Here is a 22,822-nt window from a genome sequence, read left to right on the forward strand (position 1 = left end):
AGGACTTGAAAATAATAAAGGAGAAGATGGTAAATAAAGAGATCCAGTGGCCAAAGAACCAACATACTGATAAGAAGCATTTCTGAGGAGAAGAACCTGATGGATGGAATAGAAATAATAAAATAAAACTCTTCTGAGATTAAGGAAAAATCTGTGCATATAGGATAAAGAGTTCACTGTGTACCAGGAGAAATCAAAAACAGCCTGGCAAACTTTCCAATTTATAAGGGTGAAGGGTAAAAGAAAGCTACTGGAACTCAGGCTGAACAAACTAACTACAAGAAGCCAAAATCAACAATTCTCAGATTACATGGGGCATTCGATTCCAGAAAATAAAGGAGGGATTTTTAGAGTTGTTCAAGAAAAAAAAAAAATTGTTGGGAGCTTCACATATGCAGCAAGAGACAGTCATTTGCAGATATCCAAGAGCTTAAAATGAGTGTCAACCAAAGCCTCAGTTTGAATTGTTAACTCGAGGATATAGCTACCCAACAAAGGATGAACAAATAACTCAATACAGAGATAACTATAAATAACTCTATAGAGAAACTGTATAAAAGAAAAGATAAAATGGGATGAATTGACTAATCACAGATTTAGATCTAATAATAATTGAAAATATAGATTCAAAACAATCCAAATACAATTCATTCTTAGAAGTTTAAAAATAATCATTTCATATTAACAACTGCACAACTATTTAGAAGAGGGAGAGGAAAAATTAAATGTCTTCATCTTCCATGGTAGAGGAATCAATAGATATTATTCAATTATTGATTTTATAATTAGAAAAAGAAGGATTCCAAGTATATTGATATATTGATTTTAGCCATCAATAAATTAAAACTTAACTACAGTACTTTCAAATTGCTAAAAGAAGAAAAATGAAGCAAAGCATAATTCACAGATAAAAGGAAGAAAACAAAGGGAACTGTATAGAAACAAAGCTATGGAAAACACAGAATAAGCACACATTTTTAAAAGTTCAATTATTATGACAAATACAAATTTATTAAAGCCCAACTCCCTATTAAAAACACAAAGACTCTTATATTAGGCTACATACAATATAACTAGATTTTATAATAGAGTTTTCCTTACCAGGAATACAACTAAGACGATGTGACAGTTTTAAAATAAAAGCTGACTGGTGATATATTTTATAACCACAACAATAACAATCAAAGAAAAGAATTCAAAGCAAAAGCATTCAATAGAAAAAGTGGATTCTTTCATATTAAAGAATAATCTGTAATGATCCTTTAAAAATGATAATCCTATTGTGAAGGTTGCAGAGAGCAGCCCACTTAGTGGTGGAAAGTCTGAGAATACGTATCAAAAGATTTATACAATGTGATTAATCACAGTCAAGACATTTTCAGGTATCTACACAGCTCAGAATACTCTCCTTAACTTCCCCACCCACGTGGGCATCTGTCAGCTGTATTTGTACATCATGACTCCTCTCCACTTGCACCCCCAACCCCAGGAACGGAGATCCAACCAGTCCATCCTAAAGGAGATCAGTCCTGGGTGTTCATTGGAAGGACTGATGCTGAAGCTGAAACTCCAATACTTTGGCCACCTCAGGCGAAGAGTTGACTCATTAGAAAAGACCCTGATGCTGGGAGGGATTGAGGGCAGGAGAAGGGGACGACAGAGGATGAGATGGCTGGATGGCATCACTGACTCAGTGAACATGAGTCTGAGTAAACTCCGGGAGTTGGTGATGGACAGGGAGGCCTGGTGTGCTATGGTCTATGGGGTCGCAAAGAGTCGGACATGACTGAGCGACTGAACTGAACTGAACTGAACTGACACAGCTCAGAATGCTCTCCTTAACTTCCCCACACACATGGGCGTCTGTCGGCCGTATTTGTACATCATGACTCCCCTCCACATGCACCCCAAACCCAGGAATGGTAACTGAAACTAAAGGTAGGCACCTGCCCTGATTCCAGCAGAGTTTAAATCAGATGCTCTCTCTTGGGAACTCGAGATTGAACCTGAGAGATTCTGTTTCTACCTGGACTTGTCTCCTGAAGAGGGAACACACACATCCAAGTGCAGTGGATTGTCTGTCTTCTACCGTCCATGGAGACTGAGAAATAGAAAACTCCTACGTGCAGAAGGAGAACCAGTGAGACAGACACAGAGGAAAGTTTCCTGGGTTCCTGGTGGCCCTACAGTTGCTTGTCCTCTAGCTTTATGAACTCTGGCTACAAAGCCACCCTTGGGTTCACTGTTCTTTTGAGAGGCTTCTTCTACCCAGAGCTGATTTGTGTTACTTACACCCAGGGTTCCTAATTAACAATTATCTAGGACCCACCAATCCTAGTTCTGAGAACTGTGCAAAAATTTGTGTATAAAGATATTCCTTGAAGTGCTATTTGTAGCAGGTAAATTAGAAACAATCCAAATGTGAAAGAATAGGAGATTGGCTGTGCAGATTATGACACATACACGCAAATGGAGGAAAATACAGCCATTAAAAGTCATTCATGTGGAATACAATCACTGATTAAGAGAAATGTTTATTTTCTATTGTTTGATTTTTAAAAAGCATGTGATTTTTTTGGAGGGAAGGCTCAGATGATGGTGGGCTTCGCTGATGGCTTGGTTGGTAAAGAATCTGCCTGCAATTCAGGAGACTTGTGTTTCAATTCCTGGATCAGGAAGATCCCCTGGAGAAGGGAATGGCAACCCACTCCAGTATTCTTGCCTGGAGAATCCCGTGAACAGAAGAGCCTGGTGGACTACAGTTCATGGGGTTGCAAAGATTCAGAAATGGCTGAGCAACTGACACTTTCCTAACACTTTCAGATGGTGGTACAGCCAAAGGATGCAATGATTATGGATCCCTAACATAGATCACAGCCATCCCATCTTTGTGAGTTTCTTGAGAAAGAGATATATACAAGGAACAATGGCAAGGGAAGGCATTTTAATATCAGTTGAGCTGGGACCCCAAATCCAAGTGCAGAGCCCAGAGTCATCAGGTAACCTGAACTGAACCACGTGAACCAAGTTTTTCCCTAAGCTAATCTGGCTTTTAAAAGCTTCAGCGCGCATGCTCAGTTGCTCAGTCGTGTCCAGCTCTTTGTGACCCCATGGACTATAGTCCAGCAGGCTCCTCTGTCCACTGAATTTTCCAGGCAAGAATACTGGAGCAGGTTGCCATTTCCTACTCCACAGGGTCTTCCCAACCTAGGGATCGAACCCAAGTCTCTTGGGTCTCCTGCATTGGCAGGCTGATTCTTTACCACTCAGCCACCTGGGAAACCCCAAAAGACATCAGAGGTAAGGCCAGTTCAACCCAAGGAGGAACATACCCAGAGAGTCAATGGAAAAGAATTCCATGTACAGAGAATGGCCCACAGTGGCTACTGCTGGAGCCGGGGGCTCTGCCCACCTATTAGCATGCTCACATGTACTGGAGACTGAGCCATGTCAGTGCCTCGCTCCCCGGGGGAAAAAGGGGATGCAGACAAAAGGAAACAGAGGAGCTTTGAATGTCCCCCTGCCCTCGACTTCTGCAGTCATAACATGGCTAATCCAGTGTGTGTTTGCCGGGGGAGGAGAGTTGTCTGTAAGAGATCCAAAGTCATACACTAAAATGCTAGCAATGGTTATACCCAGGTAGTGGGACTTGGAGAATTATTGTTTTATTGTTTTTCAGTATTCCACCAGCTTTCTTCATTGAGCAGAAATTTTTAATTTTAAAAGATTAATTTTTAAAATGTGATGGGAAATCACCTATCAAACCATAACCACAAACTATAAAATACCCAGACTGTGCTTAGGCAGAGATTTCTTTTAACAATTCCGCCCCCCCCCCCCCCCCGGGAAAGTGAAGTGTGTCTTAGAAAGTTTTAGAAGGTATGTTTTAAAGGTAAGCATGAGGCTGAGAATGGAAGGTGTCAATTTTTAAAAAATTCTACAAAGGAGAACATTGAGAACTGGCTAAATAAAAATTGAATGCTTGTACACACCAGAAGAGTGCCATAAACAAATCAGGAGCAAATGATAAATTGGGAAATATACTTAATAGGCAAAGATCAATCTGAATATACATAGAGTTTTTCAAATTTGTCGGGAAAAATAGAGGCGAAGGACATGAACAGAGAGCTAAAAATAAAAATGCAAATAGTCCATTAATATGTGAAAAAATGTTTAGCCTAACGAGCTGTCAAATGCCAACTAAAGTAAAAGAAGTGGTGGTTGTCTGTCAGGTTGACGAGGATTAAAATTAATAGCTTTTTTTTTTGGCTGCACAGGGTCTTCATTGATGGCTCTGTTTCCCTAGTTGCCGAGAGCAGGGGCTACTGTTTGTTGAGGGTGTGGACTTCTCACTATGGTGGCCTCTCTCGTGGGAGAGCCCTGGGCTCTGGGACACCCAGGCTTCAGTAGTTGCAGCACTCAGGCTCAGTCATTAGTTGTTTTGCACTTACCTAGTTGCTCCGAAGCATGTGGAATCTTCCTGGATCAGGGATCAAACCCATGTCCCCTGCACTGGGACCACCAAAAATTGGTGACTGTTTCCTTGGCCGGCGCTAAGTTCTGTGAGGCCAGGACTGTCTGTTTACTTTTGCATTGGTAGAATGTCAGAATGCCGTGTGAGCATCTGGAATTCGTGTTTCTGAGTGATGTTATCCCAGAGTGATGTTCACCGTGAAGGGTGCCCTCCCACCTAGCTGCGTCCCCAGCACTTTCTTGCCATATCTTTCATATTTAGTCTGTATTTCTGCCTGGGTTTCAGTCTCAAGCCGAAATGTTTGCATGGCGCCTTTGATGTTTATGGTGCAGTGTAAATCCCAGGGGCAGACGAGCTGGATGGGCTACAGTCCATGGGGTCGCAAAGAGTCGGACACAACTGAGTGTCTGAGCACGCACGTGGTGCCAGCAGCAAATTAAAAAAAAAAAAGAGAGAGAAAGAGTACTATTTTTCAAAACATAGCAAGAGCTGAAGTGACTTTGGAGATAATAACAGCAACAGTGGTGGCAACAGCAGCTAACTAACAACTCAGTACTCACCTCTGTGCCAGATGACGAAAAGCAGCCTAGTTACAGCCCACGCTGAACTTGGCCTCAGTGACACCCCATGCATAGGCCAGGCTCCGCCCAGAGGGAGGTGGTTGTCGGTTTAGAAAATCCGCTGAAGCCACAGCACAAGGTCAAAAGAGAAATAAGCAGCCTTGCTGGCCCTCACCTAGACCACACACACATTTCGATGGTGACTGGTGGAAAGAACACGGGATGTGAGAGCAGCCAGACCTGGGTTCAACCCCTGCCTGTGCCACTTACTTCCTGTGTGACCCTAGAGAAGTAACTGAACCTTTCTGACTCTCAACTTCCTCATAAGTAGAGTGAGAACACCTCACAGGGGAATCTGCTATTGTGAAAATTCAAGGTGACAGAGCAGGAAAGTGCCTGAGATACAGTTGCTGTTGTTCCATCGCTAAGTCATGTCCAACTCTTTGGGACTCCATGGACTGCAGCACACCAGGCTTCCCTGTCCTTCACTATCTCCTGAAGTTTGCCCAGGTTCACATCCATTGAGTTGGTGACTCTAGCTAACCATCTCATCCTTGCCACCCCCTTCTCCTCTTGCCCTCAATTTTTCCCAGCATCACAGTCTTTTCCAATGAGTCAGCTCTTCACATCAGGTGGCCAAAGTATTGGAGCTTCAGCATCAGTCCTTCCAATGAATATTCAGGAGTGATTTCCTTTAGGATTGACTGGTTTAATCTCCTTGCAGTCCAAGGGACTCTCAAGAATCTTCTCCAGCATCACAATTCAAAAGCATCAATTCTTCGGCACTCAGCCTTCTTTATGGTCCGACTCTCACATCCATACATGACTACTGGAAAGACTGTATCTTTGACTAGACAGGTCTACAATATAGAGACACTCAGGAGATGTTCAGTAATGCTTCTCTTCCCTCCTTTCAGCACTGGGCCCTGTCACCAACTTCTTATATGCTTTCTCGTTTATCATCAGTCTTGATATTTGGTTGCTGGTTTTTGCATCAAGAGCAAACATACAAAAAGATGGCAGCAGATAAGCAAAATAGTACTTGGCTAACTTTCTCCTGTGTGCAGATAAATACTCAATATCTGCTGTGTGCATGGATGAGGAATGAGAACATGAGGCACTGAACTAATGAATGACCATGTGTCCCAAGAGTGATGCTCTTACATCAACTTGTCTGCTTTTGTCATTTCAGCTTATCCACTCACCAAATGCCCTCCTCCCACCATCCTCCCCAATGCTGAAGTTGTCACAGAGAATGAAGAATTCAACATAGGTAACATCTCCCACACCAGCAAGGACTGGGCTGGGGAGGAGGGGTGGGGCGGCGGGGTTGGGGGGCGGGGGGCAGTTCTGGCCAGTGGGGCTCACCTCTCTCTCCTGTCCATGAAGAGAGACAGTAGACTCAATGCAAAAGGGTTGATATTCTGTCAGCTGAGGTTCACTCAAAACACACTCACTCTTTCAGCCATACATAGCCAGAGGAGCTAGAAAAGAGATTTTCTTCCATGATTCAAGTCAGGATTTTTTTTTTAAATAAGTCCATAGAGGACACTATAAAAAGTTCCTGGAATGTGGACCATTCTTAGGCTCAGCAAGGCTGAGCTGTGAGAGGGGCGCTGTGGTCATCTGTGTCATTTGATCGGAGATGAGCTAGTTTTTCACTCAAAGGAACACACCCCGCCACTGATCATCTTGCCTGGAAGTGGGTTCAGGTGGGTACTAAGGAGTGCCAATCATCCCTGCCCCATCTTCTCCAGAAAATCCCCATATTGGTCTTTCCTTGACAGGTGACATCGTACGCTACCGGTGCCTCCCTGGCTTTACCTTAGTGGGGAATGAAATCCTGACCTGCAAGCTTGGAACTTACCTGCAGTTTGAAGGGCCGCCCCCAATATGTGAAGGTAACTGCAGTGAACCATGTCTTGGAGTTTCTCCAACTCAAGAGCCCCTGTTTTCCTTTCTCTCTATTCCCAGCCCCTGCCCATGAAGTAAGAGGTCACTTGGCAAATGCTGGAATGAGTGAGTGAGTGTTCTAGGTAGGTTCTCTGCCCTGCTTCTAGATCCAGGGCTTTGAATTGGCCATGGAGGCCTCATTTATTTCTGTCTTCCTTTTTTCTTTTTTTTAAATGTTTGGCCTTGCTGGAAGGTGGGTGGGATTTTAGTTCCCTGACAAGGGATTGAACCCACACGCCCTGCACTGGAAGTGCAGAATCTTAATCACCGGACTGCCGGGAAAATTCCTTCTTTTTTTCTAACTGACGCTCCCTGGAAATGGAAGGAGGTTGTGGGACCTCTGGCGGGAATCGAGGTTCGCACACCAACTTTGCCTTACTGGAGTACAGGTGTGTCCAAAACCCTTGTGTGCTGAGCTAGACAACCAAGAGACTACAGTTGTCTTTATTCCAGTGGGGTGACTCGATTGAAGGTGGATGTGCTCCACCAAGTTACCCCAACTAACACCCCAAAACAATACCTTCCACTCATGAGGCATCTGACCTGGGGCAAGATAACTAACTGTCCTGTGCCTCCGTTTTCTCATTGGTAAGATAAGGATAATGATATTACTAATGTCATGGGCTTGTTATGAGGAATTAAATGAGTCAACAGTGTAAAGCACTTTGGAACTATGCCTGGCACATAGTAACTGTTCGGTGTGGGCTATTATTACAGTTTCTAGCTCTACTCCTGCTTCTAGTGCTGTTGCCACCAACAGATATTTAGTAGCCTATGGAGAAGCAGGTCAGCTTCTCCATCTCTAAGAAAACAAGAGTAGGGAGAATCTGCAATATGGATTGTTAGCAAGGAAGAGAAGGACCACAAGCCCCAGAATTAGGCTGCTGATACACTGAGAAATTCAGGATCTATTTCAGTTGAGCTGACCCACCCACATACCAAATGACCAGCCCCCAATAACAGTGAACTTTAGTCTTCACCGCTGGTTAGCTCCAGCCCTAGTTTCTCATCATCCTGGCCCTGTTTCCTTGTCTACGTGGCTCCAGTCTTCCCGCCTTACTCCCCATTCTCAGCCTCATGCTTTCCTCTGGGACTTGGTGTCATGCTGGCTTCCCAAGGTGTGACTCCTCATAGTCCTTTTTTGCAATAACAGCTTTATCAGGGTGTAATTCATATGCCTTGCAGCTCGTCCACTTTAAGTGTATGCATCGGTGATTTTTAGCACCTTCAGGGTTTTGCCACTATCGTCACAATCCATTTTAGAACATTTTGATCATCACCCCCAAAAGAACTCCTGCAGTCAGTTAACAGTCAGTTCCCACTTCTTTCCAGCCCCCTCAGATCTAGGCAATCACCAAACCAGTTTCTGTCTCTATGAATTTGCCTATTCTGGGTTAATATAAGTGGATTCCTACAATATGTGGTCATTTGTGACTGACTTCTTTCCTATAGTATAATGTTCTAAAAGTTCATTCAAGTTGTAGCATGTATCAGCACTTCATTCCTTTTTTTTGCCAAGTAATATTCCATTTTGGGCTTCCTCTGTGACTCAGTGGTAAAGAATCTGCAGGAGCCACAGGTTCAGTCCTTGGGTTGGGAAGATCCCCTGGAGTGGCATGACAACCCACTACAGTATTCTTGTCTGGAAAATCCCATGGACAGAGGACCCTGGTGGTCTACAGTTCATAGGGTCGCAAAGAGTTGGACACAACTGAAGTGACGTAGCATGCACACATTCCATTGTACATATACCATATTTTGTTTATACACTCATTGATAATGGATATTTGAGTTGTTCCACTTGTAGCTATTATGAATAATGCTGCTATGAGCATTCTTGTACAAGTTATTGTGTGAAACAAAAGTTTTCATTTCTCCTAGGTATGTATCTAGGAGTGGAATTGCTGGGTCATATGGTAACTGGTAACTCTATGTCTAAGCTTTTAAGGAACTGCCAGAGTATCCTCCACAGTGGCGGAACCATTTTCCATTCCCACCAGCAGCGTATGAGGGTTTCAATCTTTCCACGTCCTCTCTGTTATTATTATCTGTCTTTTTAATTACAGTCATCCTAGTGAGTGTAGTGGGTATCTCATTATTGTTTTGATTTGTGTATTCTGATGGTTAAGATGTTCAGCATTTTTTCATGTGCTTATTCATTTGCATCAAGAAGAGTTTATTTGGATCCTTTGCCCATCTTTAATTGTTATTTATCTGTTTAATTGTTGAATTGTAGGAGTTTTTATATATATTCTAGATACAAGTCCTTTATCAGATGTGTGATTTTTTTTAATCTTCACATTTTGTGGATTGTCTTTTTACTTTCCTGATGGTGTTCTTAGAAGCACAAAGGTTTTTAATTTTCATGATGTCCAGTTTATATATTTTTTCTTTTGGTGCTTGTACTTTTTGTGTCATATCTAAGAAGCTACTGCCTAATCCAAGGTCAAGAAGATTTACATCTATGTTTTCCTCTAAGAGTTTATAGTTTTAGCTCTAACATTTAGGACTTTATCTGTTTTGAGTTCATTTTTATATATAGTGTGAGATAGGAGTCCAACTTCATGATTTTGCATATAGATATCTAATTGTCCTGGCGTCACTTCCTGGGAAGACTATTCTTTCCCCATGGAATTGTCTTGACACCCTGTCAAAATCAATTGACTGTGAACTGGGGTTTTAAGAAAATTTTTATTGGAGTATAGTTGATCCACCATGCCATGCTAGCTCCAGGGACACAGCAAAAGTAAATCAAAAGTTTTATTTCCTCATCCTCAATTCTATTCTCTTGAATCTATCATTCTGCAAGTACTGCACCATCTTGATTACTGTAGCTTGGTCATACGTTTTAAAATCAGAAAGTGTGAGTTCTCCAACTTTGTTCTTTGTTTTCAAGATTATTTTGGATATTCTGAGTCTGCTGAATTACCTGAATTTTAGAATCAACTTGTCAATATCTACAAAGAAATGAACTGAGATTTTTATAGAGTCTGAGTTGAATCCATGGGCCAGTCTGGGTCTCACTGCCATCTTAACTGTATTGTCTTCCAGTCCCTTAATAGAGACAACTTTCCATTCATAACCACTTCATTGTACAACTTTCTTTTACCTTTTGACTTATTCTTCTCTTTTCTGCCTCAGATAATGCCTTTCCAATGAACCCCTAGTCTCCTCTGACAAGGATCAGACATTTTTCTGTTATCTCAAAGGCTTGCTATGGCAACACAGAAAATTTGGTGAAATTCAAACCTAAAAAATCACGGTGTAATTATAGAATATCAAGGATAAAGAGAAAGCATTATATTTAAATATATATTTATCTTTTCATGGAGAAAAGATAAATCAGACTTATAGCACTGTTGAATCAGCAATAATACCTATCAAAAGACAAAATGCAGCAGGAAAGATAATTGTAAACTGAAATGGTAAACCCAGCTAAATTATCAATTGAGAGTGAGAATGAGTTAATGAAATCTTCAGCCACACAAGGACTAAGTTACCGCCCTACTAAAAGCTTAATTAAAGGATATACTTCAGTACATTACTCAATAACAAGCAATCCCCGCATCTCAGTGGCTTAACACAACAAAAGTTTATATCTTCTTCAAACAATTTTCTGTAGTCCAAATAACTCTATAGAGCTGATAACTCCATGATCCAGGCTGCTTGCATCTTGAGCTGCTGTCTGAAAACTCGGCCCGCTCCTCCAACCCCCACTGCAGCAAAGGAAGACAGAAATGGACATTGACATACGGGCTTTTCACTTCCTCAGCCCCAGAGTGACACACGTTGTTCTACTCACATCTCATTGGCCGGAAATAGGCACATGGATGGAAAGTGAGGTTTTTTATATGCTCAGGAAATAAAGGAAAATTTAATATTATTAAACACCAGAAATATCTACCACATTTAGCAACTATCTAATTATTGAGTGGTAGGATTTATCTATATATTCTAAATACAAGTCCTTTATCAGATGTGTGATTTTCAAAATTATTTCCCATCTTGTGGATTGTTTTTTCACTTTCTTAATGGGGTTCTTGAAGCACAGAAGTTTTTAATTTTGATGATGTCCAATTTATACACTTTTTCTTTTGGTGTTCAGCAAGAAAATGAATACAGATAGAATGATTCCGATATAAAAATTAACAATAAGCTAAGAAATCAGTGTTTCTGCATGGACTGCTTGCTGCAGTCCATGGGGTCACAAACAGTCAAACACGACTGAGTGACTGAACCACAACAAGAAATCAGTAAAATATAGTAGTAAATATGTTTATGTAGACTGTAGAAAATAAAAAATCGGAAGACAACTGGACAAAAAAATTACACTGGAGAACCTATTTAGAAGAAAGAAAAAATGAGTTAAAGACCCTTTCTTGCTGAGGAAAATCATAAATATTGATTAACCAAGTACATTATTAAATATATATACATTTAAATACAATGTTTAAATTTATACATAGTTTTTTTAAATTATGTATGCCCACAGTATGTATAAATTCGAAATCCATAATCAAAAATAATGAGAGTAAAGAAAATTTGATTAATCCAGTGCGTGCATGCTCAGTCGTTCACTCATGTCCAACTGTTTGCAGCCCTGTGGGCTACAGCCATCCAGGCTCTTCTGTCCATGGGATTATCCCAGGCAAATACCAGAGTGGGTTGCCGTTTCCTCCTCCAGGGGACCTTCCTGACCCAGGTATCGAACCTGCATCTCCTGTGGCTCCTGCATTGGTAGGCAGATTCTTTACCACTGAGCCACCTGGGAAGCTCTATGGTTAATCCAATAGGAAACATTAAAGAAGAAATTTTTTTAAAATCATGGTAAACAAAAAATGCAAAATGAGATAGCAAAACTAACTGCAGATATTTGTGCAACCGTGATAAATACAATTGAATCAAACTGCTAATTAAAGATCAGAGATTTTTAGATTGGTAAAAATTTTAAAGTCTAGTTATAGGCTTTCCATGAACTTAGAATTATTCATTTGCCTCTCTAGGGTATCACTCATCCCTAATCTAAAACAAAATATTTAAAAAAAAATAGATAGCAAGTACTAACCTCTAAAATCTGATGTAACAAAACTAATCTTAGACAAAATAGAATTTAAGGCAGAAAGCATTAAAGGGAATAAAGAGGAATATTTGATGCTGATAACATAATTTATCAAGAATATGTAAGAGTCATAAACATCTAGGTACTTAACAATAATATTGAAATATATAAAGGAAAAATTCATAGAATTACAGGGAGAAAGGGACAAATTCACAATTACAGTGGTAGACTTCAACATCTCTGTCAATGACCAAGAATAAGCGATTAACGTACATTATTTGCATAATACAGTTATATTAATGAATTTTTGTTGCAAAACACCATGCCAGAGTAATTATTTATTTGCTAGAAAAGTTGCACTTTAAATATAAATACCAGATAGATATGAAATATGAAAGAAGAGAAAAAAATATGTCATAAAAATGGTAAACATAAGAAACATAAAGAAATTTCAAATAATACTGCAAGCAAGAAGTATTACCAAAAATAGAGATATTTCAAACTGACAAATAGGCTAATTTCATTAAGAGAGATATATAAGTATATATGCAGATGATAAAGCAAATTGAACGTAAAAAAAAAAAGACGAACTACGGAATAAGAGAAGATATTCAGAGTATGTATATTTTTAAAAAGGCCTTGAACCTAGACTATGGAAAGAACTTTTACAACTGAGTAGTAAGACAATCCAATGAAAATATATACAAGAAACTTGAACAGACACTTTGTAAAATAACATAATGAATGGCCAATAAATATATGAAAAGATGCTCAACATCATTAGTCACAAGGAAAATGCAAATTAAACCATAATGAAATATTACTGTGCACCCACTAGAATAGCTTAAATTTAAGACTAACAATACGAAGCGTTAGAAAAAAATGTGGAGCAATTAGAATTTTTATATATTGCTGGTTGAGATATAAAATCTTATAGCCGCTTTAGAAAACTGATAGAAGTTTCTTCTAAAGATAAATGCATCTACCCTGTCACCTGACAATTCTACTCCTAGTTATTTATTGAAGAGAAATGAAAACCCATATCCATAATAAGCTTTTATATTAATTTTGTAATAATCCAAAACTGGAAACAACCCCAATGTTCATTAGTAGAATAAATAAGCAAATTGTCCTATGATTGCTAGAGAGCAATAAAAACAAAGGAAATGGTGATACATAAATCAGCATGAGTCGACTCCTACAAAAATTACATTTAGCAAAAGAAACCAGACAAAAAAATAATACATGCATGATTCTATTCACATGAAGCTCTGGTACAAGCAGAACTCCTCTACGTTTATAGAAATAGCACCACTGATTCCCTGGAGCATTGGGGCAGATCATACTGTTTGCAAAGGGACATGAGAGAACTTTCCGAGCCAATGGGAATGATCTATATTCTGATTGTGGTAGTGGTTACACAGGTGTATACATTTGCCGAAGCGCAAATTGTGTACTTAAAAGCTGTGCATTTTATTGTACGCAAATTATTTCTCTAAGATTCTGAGTTTAAAAAGAAATTCATGGGACTTCCCTGGTAGTCCAGTGTCTAAGACTCCATACTCCCAATGAAGGTGCCCAGGTTCCATCCCTGATCAGGAACCAGATCCCACATGCTAGGCTGTTTCCTTCTGTTCCTGGTATAATTATAGTCATCATTGCTAACTATTTATGGAGGCTATATGTTTCATGATTTACATATATCATTTAGTTTAATACTATAATATATAGTATATTACAATATAATTTTAATATATAATGAAATAACACAATATCATATAATGTATAATATCATATAATATATAATATTAATATATAATTATATATATGACATTTGGTATAATACAACAGCACTGTAAGGTGCAAGTTATCTTTCTGGGCTGGAAATGGAGAAGCATTTGCACAGAAAGGCAATAATTTGTTCAAGACCACGTAGGTAGTCAGTTACAGAGGTGGACTCTAAATCCAGGTGTTCAGTTCAGTCGCTCAGTTGTGTCCGGCTCTTTGTGACCCCATAGACCACAGCACACCAGGCCTCCCTGTCCATCACCAACTCCTGGAGTTTACTCAAACTCATGTTCATTGAGTCGGTGATGCCATCCAACCATCTCATCCTCTGTCGTCCCCTTCTCCTCCTGCCTTCAATCTTTCCCAGCATCAGGGTCTTTTCAAATGAGTCAGCTCTTCACATCAGATGGCCAAAGTATTGGCGTTTCAGCTTCAGCATCAGTCCTTCCAATGAACACCCAGGACTGATCTCCTTTAAGATGGACTGGTTGGATCTCCTTGCAGTCCAAGGGACTCTCAAGAGTCTTCTCCAACACCACAGTTCAAAAGAATCAATTATTCGGCACTCAGCTTTCTTTATTGTCCAACTCTCACATCCATACATGACTACTGTAAAAACCATGGCCTTGACTAGATTCAAAATCCCATGTGCTTACCTCTGCCCTATACTCTGTACAAATCAAATCCAATTAACTCTTGGGTTTGAGGATACCTTATTGTTGTCTGTATGTATGTATCATCCCCACATGTGAGTTAGCGAGTGATTCCAGCCAACGGGCCAAGCCTGAGTCTCAGCAGTGTCTGGCACTGACTCAGAATCGGAGACCAGCTCACCACGGAGCAGTATAATGATGGGTGTCAGAATCTTGCTGATGTGCTCAAATGCCAGCTGGCTTTCCAGTGGTCGTCCTCTACACCAGGGACGAGCCATTGTGTTGGCACTCGTTCCACCTCCATCCCACATACCTGGTATTTCTCTTTTTTTCTCCAAGTGCACTGCCCAACGAATGAGCTTCTGACGGATTCCACAGGTGTGATCCTGAGTCAGAGCTACCCTGGCAGCTATCCCCAGTTCCAGACCTGCTCTTGGCTGGTGAGAGTGGAGCCCGAGTATAACATCTCCATCACAGTGGAGTACTTTCTCAGTGAGAAGCAGTATGATGAGTTTGAGATCTTTGATGGTAAGTGAATTAAATCGTTCCCCGCTGCAGACAGTACCGACTGACTTTAAACCCTAGGAATCTATGACATGGCCTCCTGGCTAGGACTTTCCAGATGTTCCATGCAAGATCTTTCTCTACCACTAAAACTCCAGTACCATAGAAGTTGATGAGTTATATGATCCGAACAGTGGGGCTGCTGGTATTGCAGCCCGGACCTGCTATGACACCCTCCCTTAGATCCAGCCCCCACGCAAAGCTGGCACCTTGACTGTTAGCCAGTAAATGGGTCATAGTGAAGAGTATGCAGCCTCCAAAACCCAGAGAGGTCTACCAAACTCTGTGCTTCTTTCTCGGTGGTAGGAGGGTAGAGGTGCAATAACCTGCTCTTTAATTTGGAGGAAGTGTCTCAGCATGCCCTGGGCCATAGGACCCTAAAAAGTTCACCTGATTCTTTATAGAATTTCTCTCTCACCCTCTGGAGTACCTGTGTCTTTCAAAGGCATCTACACTGGTTGTTCTTTCTGGCACATCAGATCCAGTTAATACAATGTCATCCATATAGTACATCAATAAGCTATCTACTGCAGGAAGCCCAGACAGTCCACATACCTTCCTACTCCATTATGACAGAGCAGGAGAATTAACATAGCTCTGGGGCAAGACATGGTTGTATACTGTTGTCTCTCTCATGTAAATGCAAATTGCTTACAATCCTCCTTTCTGGTGGGTATAGAAAAGAATGCCTTGCTAGAGCAATACCTGCATTCCATATAACCAAGGCGATGATAATCTACTCTAATGAGGCTACTATGTCTGGCATAGCTACTGCAGTTGAGACTTCCATGGGATTAAGTTTCGGAAACAACCAGTTCTTACCAATCCTACCCCATATATACCCCTGCTGTAGCAAAAGAGCCTTGAGAGTGCTTTGGGTTCCAGGTAGCAGCATCGAATTCACATGCTTTGTATACAGAAGTCTTCTAAATATCCAGACATTCCCTTTTCTCCAATATTAAGTTCTGAATTACTAGTGGTAGGTCTTTTGGGATAAAGACTTGGGGAATCACCACTGTATACAGTTGGTGTTTGGCAAGGTCCTGTTTCATTAGGACCCAACCTCTCCTTCAGCCAAAGTGTTCTGGCTCAAGTCTCCAAATTATTCCAGTGATTGGAACTTTCTATGCCCTTTTGGTTATATAGTCATGATCTGTTTTGTTCATTTGTTCGTTTGTTTTTGGCAGTCCATCTATCTTGCACTTAGGAACATCACGTTCTGCGATCCATCTCCATAGAGCCTATAGATCAGGCCCTCCTGGTTGCATCCCAAATTTGCTGTCCATTTTAGTAATTACCCCAGCCTTTCTTCTGACTGTTCAGTGCTTCCACCCGGCCTCTGCATTTAGACTCCTCTCCTTCCCATCAACACTAGGAAGTCCAGCTCTGTGACAGCATCTCCTGCCATCGGTTTCTGCCTACAGAGGATAGCTATTACTCAGGTTGTTGATGATGCTGGCCCTCTCCCGCTCTGCAGTGCATTTCTTATTGCTTTAGGAAATGATGTGTCCCCCAGATCCTTCTGAAGGTCACAGTCAGCTGGCGGGTGTTCTGGTCTAATACAGCAGACCCATCCCAGCATACCATTTCTCTGAGCCATTTGACCCTTCCCTTCAGAGCTGTCACAGTAGTTCTGATGACTTTCCTCTGTGTAATACGGTCCAGTACTTTTCCCACGCTCCCAAGAGCTGTCTCAGCAGCATATGAGAGCTATCACTCAGGGCTCTTTCCAGGATAATAAATCCTGTGTTTTGCATTTTCCAGCTTTGTACTCTGCAGCCCTTGAATCGGCCCTCTTGGGATGCACTTCCAGGCATTTAAGGTGGAAAAAAAAAAAAAAAGAAGAGGGAGGCATTTCTGGAAGACACCTGGGAAGGAATATTGGGGAGCTGTATTATTTGTGACACTGAGACCTGATGTTTCCTCTAGCTTTATTGCTATATATTCATTCATAAATTTTGTTTTTCTATCTGGCAGGCACTGAGCTGTTTTTTAATAGGCACAAGTAAGATGGTGAGGTAGAAAAAGTTCCCAAGTTGAGAACAAGCTCTTCCATTAACCAACGTCTTGACCTTGGGCAGGTCCCAGGATAGCAAATAGATGTCATCTCACCTTCCAACCACGCTGCGTTGGCGGGGACTTCTTCAAGCCCTGCTTTAGGGCTCAGGAGGAAGATATCTTCACATGAGGCCTGTGGACGTGAGAGAGGACTAGACAGACCAATGATGGTGCTGAGTTACTGTCCCAGATCTTCACGTCTTCCCTTGAGGAGGGGGAAATGGAAGGCGGTTACATTTAAGGCGTCAAGGTTAGTATCTGTGATAACCGCAATAGTCTGTGATCCCGTGTCCGCCGTCTTCCCGCAGGGCCCTCGGGACAGAGTCCTCTGCTGAAAGCCCTCAGTGGGAATTACTCGGCTCCCCTGGTTGTCACCAGTTCGAGCAACTCCGTCTACCTGCGCTGGTCGTCTGACCATGCCTACAACCGGAAGGGCTTTAAGATTCGGTATTCAGGTGAGTGAAGCATAAGGACTCGTGGGAAGGGCCACAGCCCCTGAGCCCCTTAAGTTTCTCAGCCAAAACTATTGTGGCCATAGGCCACATTCTCAGCTGTGGTGCAGCTCCTCCACGAGCCCAGAGACCGGCAGCCCTTGTCCTCCTCTGAGTCTCTCTCACCTATGGCTGCAGAGTATCCTTGACATCCCACCTCCCCTCGCTCTATACCTCCCCACTTTTAGCCTCTTCCTTCTTGCTGCTCATACTGCCAACCTGTGTGTTTTAGATAAGCTTATTGTATATGAACTGATAATGCCTATATGTGGTCCTGTCCCTTACACTTGAAATGTTAATAAAAGTCCCTTAAAACTGAAAAATCCTAAAGACGTGGGTCTCCAACTGGCAGATAGACAAGCAGCAAACAGTGGGCTGTATTCCCAGTCCAGGAGTCTCTCTTCTGCTCTGCGAGCCACGTCTCATAGGCAGAGTCAGATTGAGGGCCGCACCAGCTAACTATCTTGCAGGACACAAAACTATCCTTAGAAAGATAATGAGACAGAGAAAATCAAGGTTAACTGCCATCTGGGGATTACTGTCTATCATTGGAAAGAAAACTTGAAAGACTGCTTGCTGCCCATGTTGCAGGGTAGTAGATCCATCGAACTGCTGACCAGCTCTGTGAGCTTGGGAGCAGAAATGAATTATGTAAGACCACAGTCAGTTCCTGCAGGGGCCAGTCCTCTCAGCACTCTTTCCCTGGTTGCATTTGGCCTGCAAGAAAGTGAAGGTCGCTCAGTTGTGTCCAACTCTTTGCGACCCCGTGGACGGTAGCCCATCAGGCTCCTCTGTCCATGGGATTCTCCAGGCAAGAATACTGGAGTAGGTTGCCATGCCCTCTTCCTCCAGGGGATCTTCCCCACCCAGGGATCAAACCTGGGTCTGCCACATTGCAGGTAGATTCTTTACCGCCTGAGCCACCAGGGAAGCTGCATTTGGCCTATGTTCCAAACAAATGTTGGGCAAATTTTCAAAGAATATTGATTAGGAGGGATGTCAAAACATAGCCTGAGTTGCCTCTTGTTGCCTCAGTCCTTCTCTTTGCACGGGCTGCCCACTTGGAAGACCAGCCTAAACTTAGCCAGTCTAGCTTTATTGCTATATAAAGCTAGAAGTCTTAAGAAACTCTTGAGTAGGGATGGCTCCAGGCAAGGGCCAGCCAGGAAAGCTGAGGGGAGCCTGGGAAGAGGAGGAGCTTTACTTTCTCAGAGTCCATTCCCTCTGCAAAGTAGACCCCAAATTCCTTTCCCCCCACATACACACAAGAGGGAGGGTGGCTTCATGCCCTTCAGCTAGTTGGGTTGCATCACCCACTAGTTGAAGGATTATTAAACAAGTTGCTCTGGCTCTTCAGGTCTCAGTTCTTGGTGGAAAAGAAACCTTAAGCTACTGTCAGGGAGATTCAGACTGATTTCCTAGCAGCTACTAACACAAAAGAGAAATAAAGCAATTTAGTAGCATTTCACTGTGCTGATTGCTACACTCTGAACTAGAAGTCATTAAGGAGTTGCCCTTGGCTTGATGTTTTTAAAGATTAATCACATGTTTGTGGGTAATGAGTCACTTATGATACATATGCCACTGCAGAAAGTGAATTAATTACATGGTGAAACAGTGAGTTCTTAATGGAAACACAGGAGAATCTTGTAATTTGCCCATGCCTCTATCCCTGTGACTAAGTATATTTTATAACTGAGATTCTTGTTCGTGACTGAGCTAGACTTGTGGATACCGCATAAACAGGACGCAGGTGGCAAAGCAGAAGCAAGGAAGGGTGTCTGCTTTGGAAGGGGAGGTTTGAGAAAATCAGTTTCACTAGCAGAGGGATGTAATCACACAAGAGGCCAGAGGACCACACCGCGGGGCAGATACAGGAATGGTCCTGGCACCTATGTCCTGACTTATCCCGTGCCAGGGATGCTGAGAGCAGATGAACGGGCTTGCTGTTTGTGCTCCTTTGGTCAGCCCTCTTTCCTGGCCTCACAGAACTTCCCCCTGGGGATCCCTGGCAGAGGTTTGTATTGCAAGGTCTCTGAGGCTGGGCTTTTTGTCTGTTCTCTTCACTGTCGTATTCCCAGCACTTAGAATAGCACCTGGCATATAGGAGGCACTTGATGTCTGTCTGTTGGATAAATGAGTGAAATAAATTGAAATTGTGTGTCAAGGGGAAATGAGGACTGTGGGTTTCACGTCCTGGATTGCCACAACTCCCTCTCCCCCTCCACCCGCCTCCACAACAGAAAGCAGGACCATTTACTGAGCACAGAGTGCCCTGCGCCAGGCTGGGGGCTTTACAGACACGATCCCACTTAAATAATCCCAAAACCTATGAGGAAGGCGTTGCCAGTCCCAATGTTCAGGTGAGGAAAGTGGAGCTGAAAGGGCCTGAGAGATTTGTCTCACGTCACAGACCTGTGGAAAGTTGGGAAGTGGAACTCAGGCGCAGCCCTGACTCCAGAGGCCTCAGCCCTGCAGTCACATCTTTCTGACACCAACCACATCAGATTGTTTTCTGTGTCTCTTTGGGAGCTCGCAGGATTTGAGAGCCCGAGCGGAGCTGCACAACCTGTGCTGCCTCCAGACCCAAAGGTGACCCAGTGCTTCATGGAACTGTTTCCTTTTTCCTTCTCTTGTCATTCCTTTCCTTTCCTCCTTTTCCTTTCCTTCTCTTCCCTTCTCTTTTACTTTCTTTTCTTTTCATTTCTTTGGCTTTCCTAAACGGATTGACTGCTTTTCCGTATCAGCTTCCTAACTAGCAGTGGACCTGGTGGTGGTGAAGATGGGAAAGAGGGGAGAAGCAAGGCGGGGGGTAGGGGAGCCTGCATGAAGGACCACCTCCGTCTTCCCTCTGCGCGTGGGCCCTGACCCTCATCTTGTCATGCAGCTCCCTACTGCAGCCTGCCCAGGGCTCCCCTCCATGGCTTCCTCCTGGGCCAGACCAGCACCCAACCCGGAGGCTCCATCCACTTCGGCTGCAACGCCGGCTACCGCTTGGTGGGACACAGCATGGCCATTTGTACCCGGCACCCCCAGGGCTACCACCTGTGGAGTGAGGCCATTCCTCTCTGTCAAGGTAAGAAGCTGGTGGGGAAGAGGTGACGTGGGACTTGGGTCCTACCCACAGCTTGGGCTTGTCCCGGCGCCAGTCACTTCCAAATGTGGAATTACTCATGGATGATTCATTCATTCCTTCAGCAAACATGTATTGAGGATCCTAATGTCTGAAGCCCTAGAGATACAGACATGTGTGAAACAAAGCCTCGGTGTTTTCAGAGCAGAGAAGGAGATGGATTGTTGTTGTGCAGCTGATTTGTCATGTCCTCTTTGTGACCCCATGGACTAGAGCATGCCAGGCTTCCCTGTCCTTCACTCTTCCCTGGGGTTTTCTCAGATTCATGTCCAGTGAGTCAGTGATGCTATCTAACCATCTCATCCTCTGTTGCCCCCTTCTCTTCTTGCCTTCAATCTTCCCCAGCATCAGGGTCTTTTCTAACGAGTCGGCTCTTCGCATCAGGTGGCCAGAGCATTGGAGCTTCAGCTTCAGCATCCATCCCTCCAATGACTATTCAGGGTTGATTTCCTTAAGGAGATAGATATGTGGCACAGAAATGCAAGGAGGATGGGAGTGCAGTATCAGGAGTGCAAACAGGGTTGGGGGAACCCAGGGCTAAGAGGGGACCGACCTGCTCCTCCACAGCTAGGCAGTTCCCACAAGAGGGCTCACTTGGGCTCATAGAACAAGAGAAGGCAAGAACCAGACATTGGCAAGGAGAGCTTTCTAGGCAACAGCAGGAACATTTGCAAAACCACAGACAACAAGAGAGATCACAAAATAAGCCACACAATTGACGGTGCCTGAAGGAGCATGTCAGGTAGCAGAAGACGAGGGGCCAGGGGAAGCAGAATGAACAGTGACCATCACCTACGAAACATCAGTGATCAAGCACCTCATACATACCAGGCAGTTTACATGCATTGCTTTTGGTCATTTGCGGGATTTATTTTTTCTTAAGGTAATATACATTCAGACTAGAAATCTGAAGAAGAAAAAAAAACTGTAGATAATGCAAAAGAAAAGCATAAAAGACCTATAACCCCATCAATTGAAATCACCACTGTTAACATTTCCTTTGATCTTTCACATAGTATTGATAAAAATGGCATTATTGGTGTACAAAGCTCTTCATATTTTGTTAGCATCTATTACATGATTGAATATACTTTGTTATCAATATTTGCAATGATCTATAGCACTGTAGAAAAACTCACTTGTTCAAGTATCATCCTATTGTTGGTCATTTGAACTTCCATATTTTTTGCTGCTATACAGTGATGCTGTTTAAATCTTTATAATTCCACCCTGGGGACATCCATATTTATCTCTTTAAAATAAATTCCCAGAAATTAGATTATTGAATCATACCTATATAAAGTCTACAGCTTTTGACGCTCATTGCTATCCAGAAAGTTTTTCTTCACTTATAATTCCACTGCGGCATGTTGTCTCTCCTCCCACATTGTCAGTATTATGTACTGTATTATAAAAAAGAAAGAAAAAAAAATTTACCAGTCACCTTCACGGTCCCATCACTTCATGGTAAATAGATGGGGAAAAAGTGGAAGTAGTGACATATTTTATTTTCCTGGTCTCCAAAATCACTGCAGACAGTGATTGCAACCATGAAATTAAAAGATACTTGCTCCTTGGAAGGAAAGCTATGACAAACATAGATAGCATATGTTTGTCTCTGATTTTTTTCCAAAAACCTTTACCAACAAAGGTCTGTAGAGTCAAAGCTCTGGTTTATCAAAGTACTCATGTTGTGGTTGTGAAAGTTGGACCATAAAGAAGGCAGAGTGCTGAAGAATTGGTGTCTTTGAATTGTGGCGTTGGAGAAGACTCTTGAGAGTCTTGGACTCTGAGAGAGTCCCTTGGACTGCAGGGAAATCAAACCAGTAAGTCCTAAAGAAATTCAACCCTGAGTATTCATTGGAAGGAGTGATGCTGAAGCTGAAGCTCCAATACTTTGGCTACCTGATATGAAGAGCCAACTCATTAGAAAAGACACTGATGCTGAAAGATTGAAGGCAAAAGGAGAAGGGGGCAGCAGAGAATGAGATGATTAGATAACATCACTGACCCAATGAACATGAATCCGAGAAAACTCCAGGAGATAATGAAGGACAAGAAAGCCTGGCGTACTGCAGTCCAAGGGGTT

The 22,822-nt window shown here is 42.4% G+C and overlaps 1 protein-coding gene across 1 annotated transcript in view; it reads left to right on the forward strand.

Annotated features, from left to right (window-relative positions):
• Positions 1-22,822, forward strand: part of CSMD2 (CUB and Sushi multiple domains 2) — a 677,437-nt gene that overhangs the window by 584,596 nt on the left and 70,019 nt on the right. Inside the window, exons 45-49 of the mRNA XM_065930495.1 lie at positions 6,227-6,307; positions 6,822-6,935; positions 14,827-15,015; positions 17,418-17,564; positions 20,488-20,676. Of these exons, the coding sequence (XP_065786567.1) occupies positions 6,227-6,307; positions 6,822-6,935; positions 14,827-15,015; positions 17,418-17,564; positions 20,488-20,676 (720 nt within the window). The remainder of the gene's footprint in view (positions 1-6,226; positions 6,308-6,821; positions 6,936-14,826; positions 15,016-17,417; positions 17,565-20,487; positions 20,677-22,822) is intronic.

The sequence above is a fragment of the Muntiacus reevesi genome, chromosome 1 (assembly GCF_963930625.1).
Source record: "Muntiacus reevesi chromosome 1, mMunRee1.1, whole genome shotgun sequence".
NCBI classification, from domain to species: Eukaryota; Metazoa; Chordata; class Mammalia; order Artiodactyla; family Cervidae; genus Muntiacus; species Muntiacus reevesi.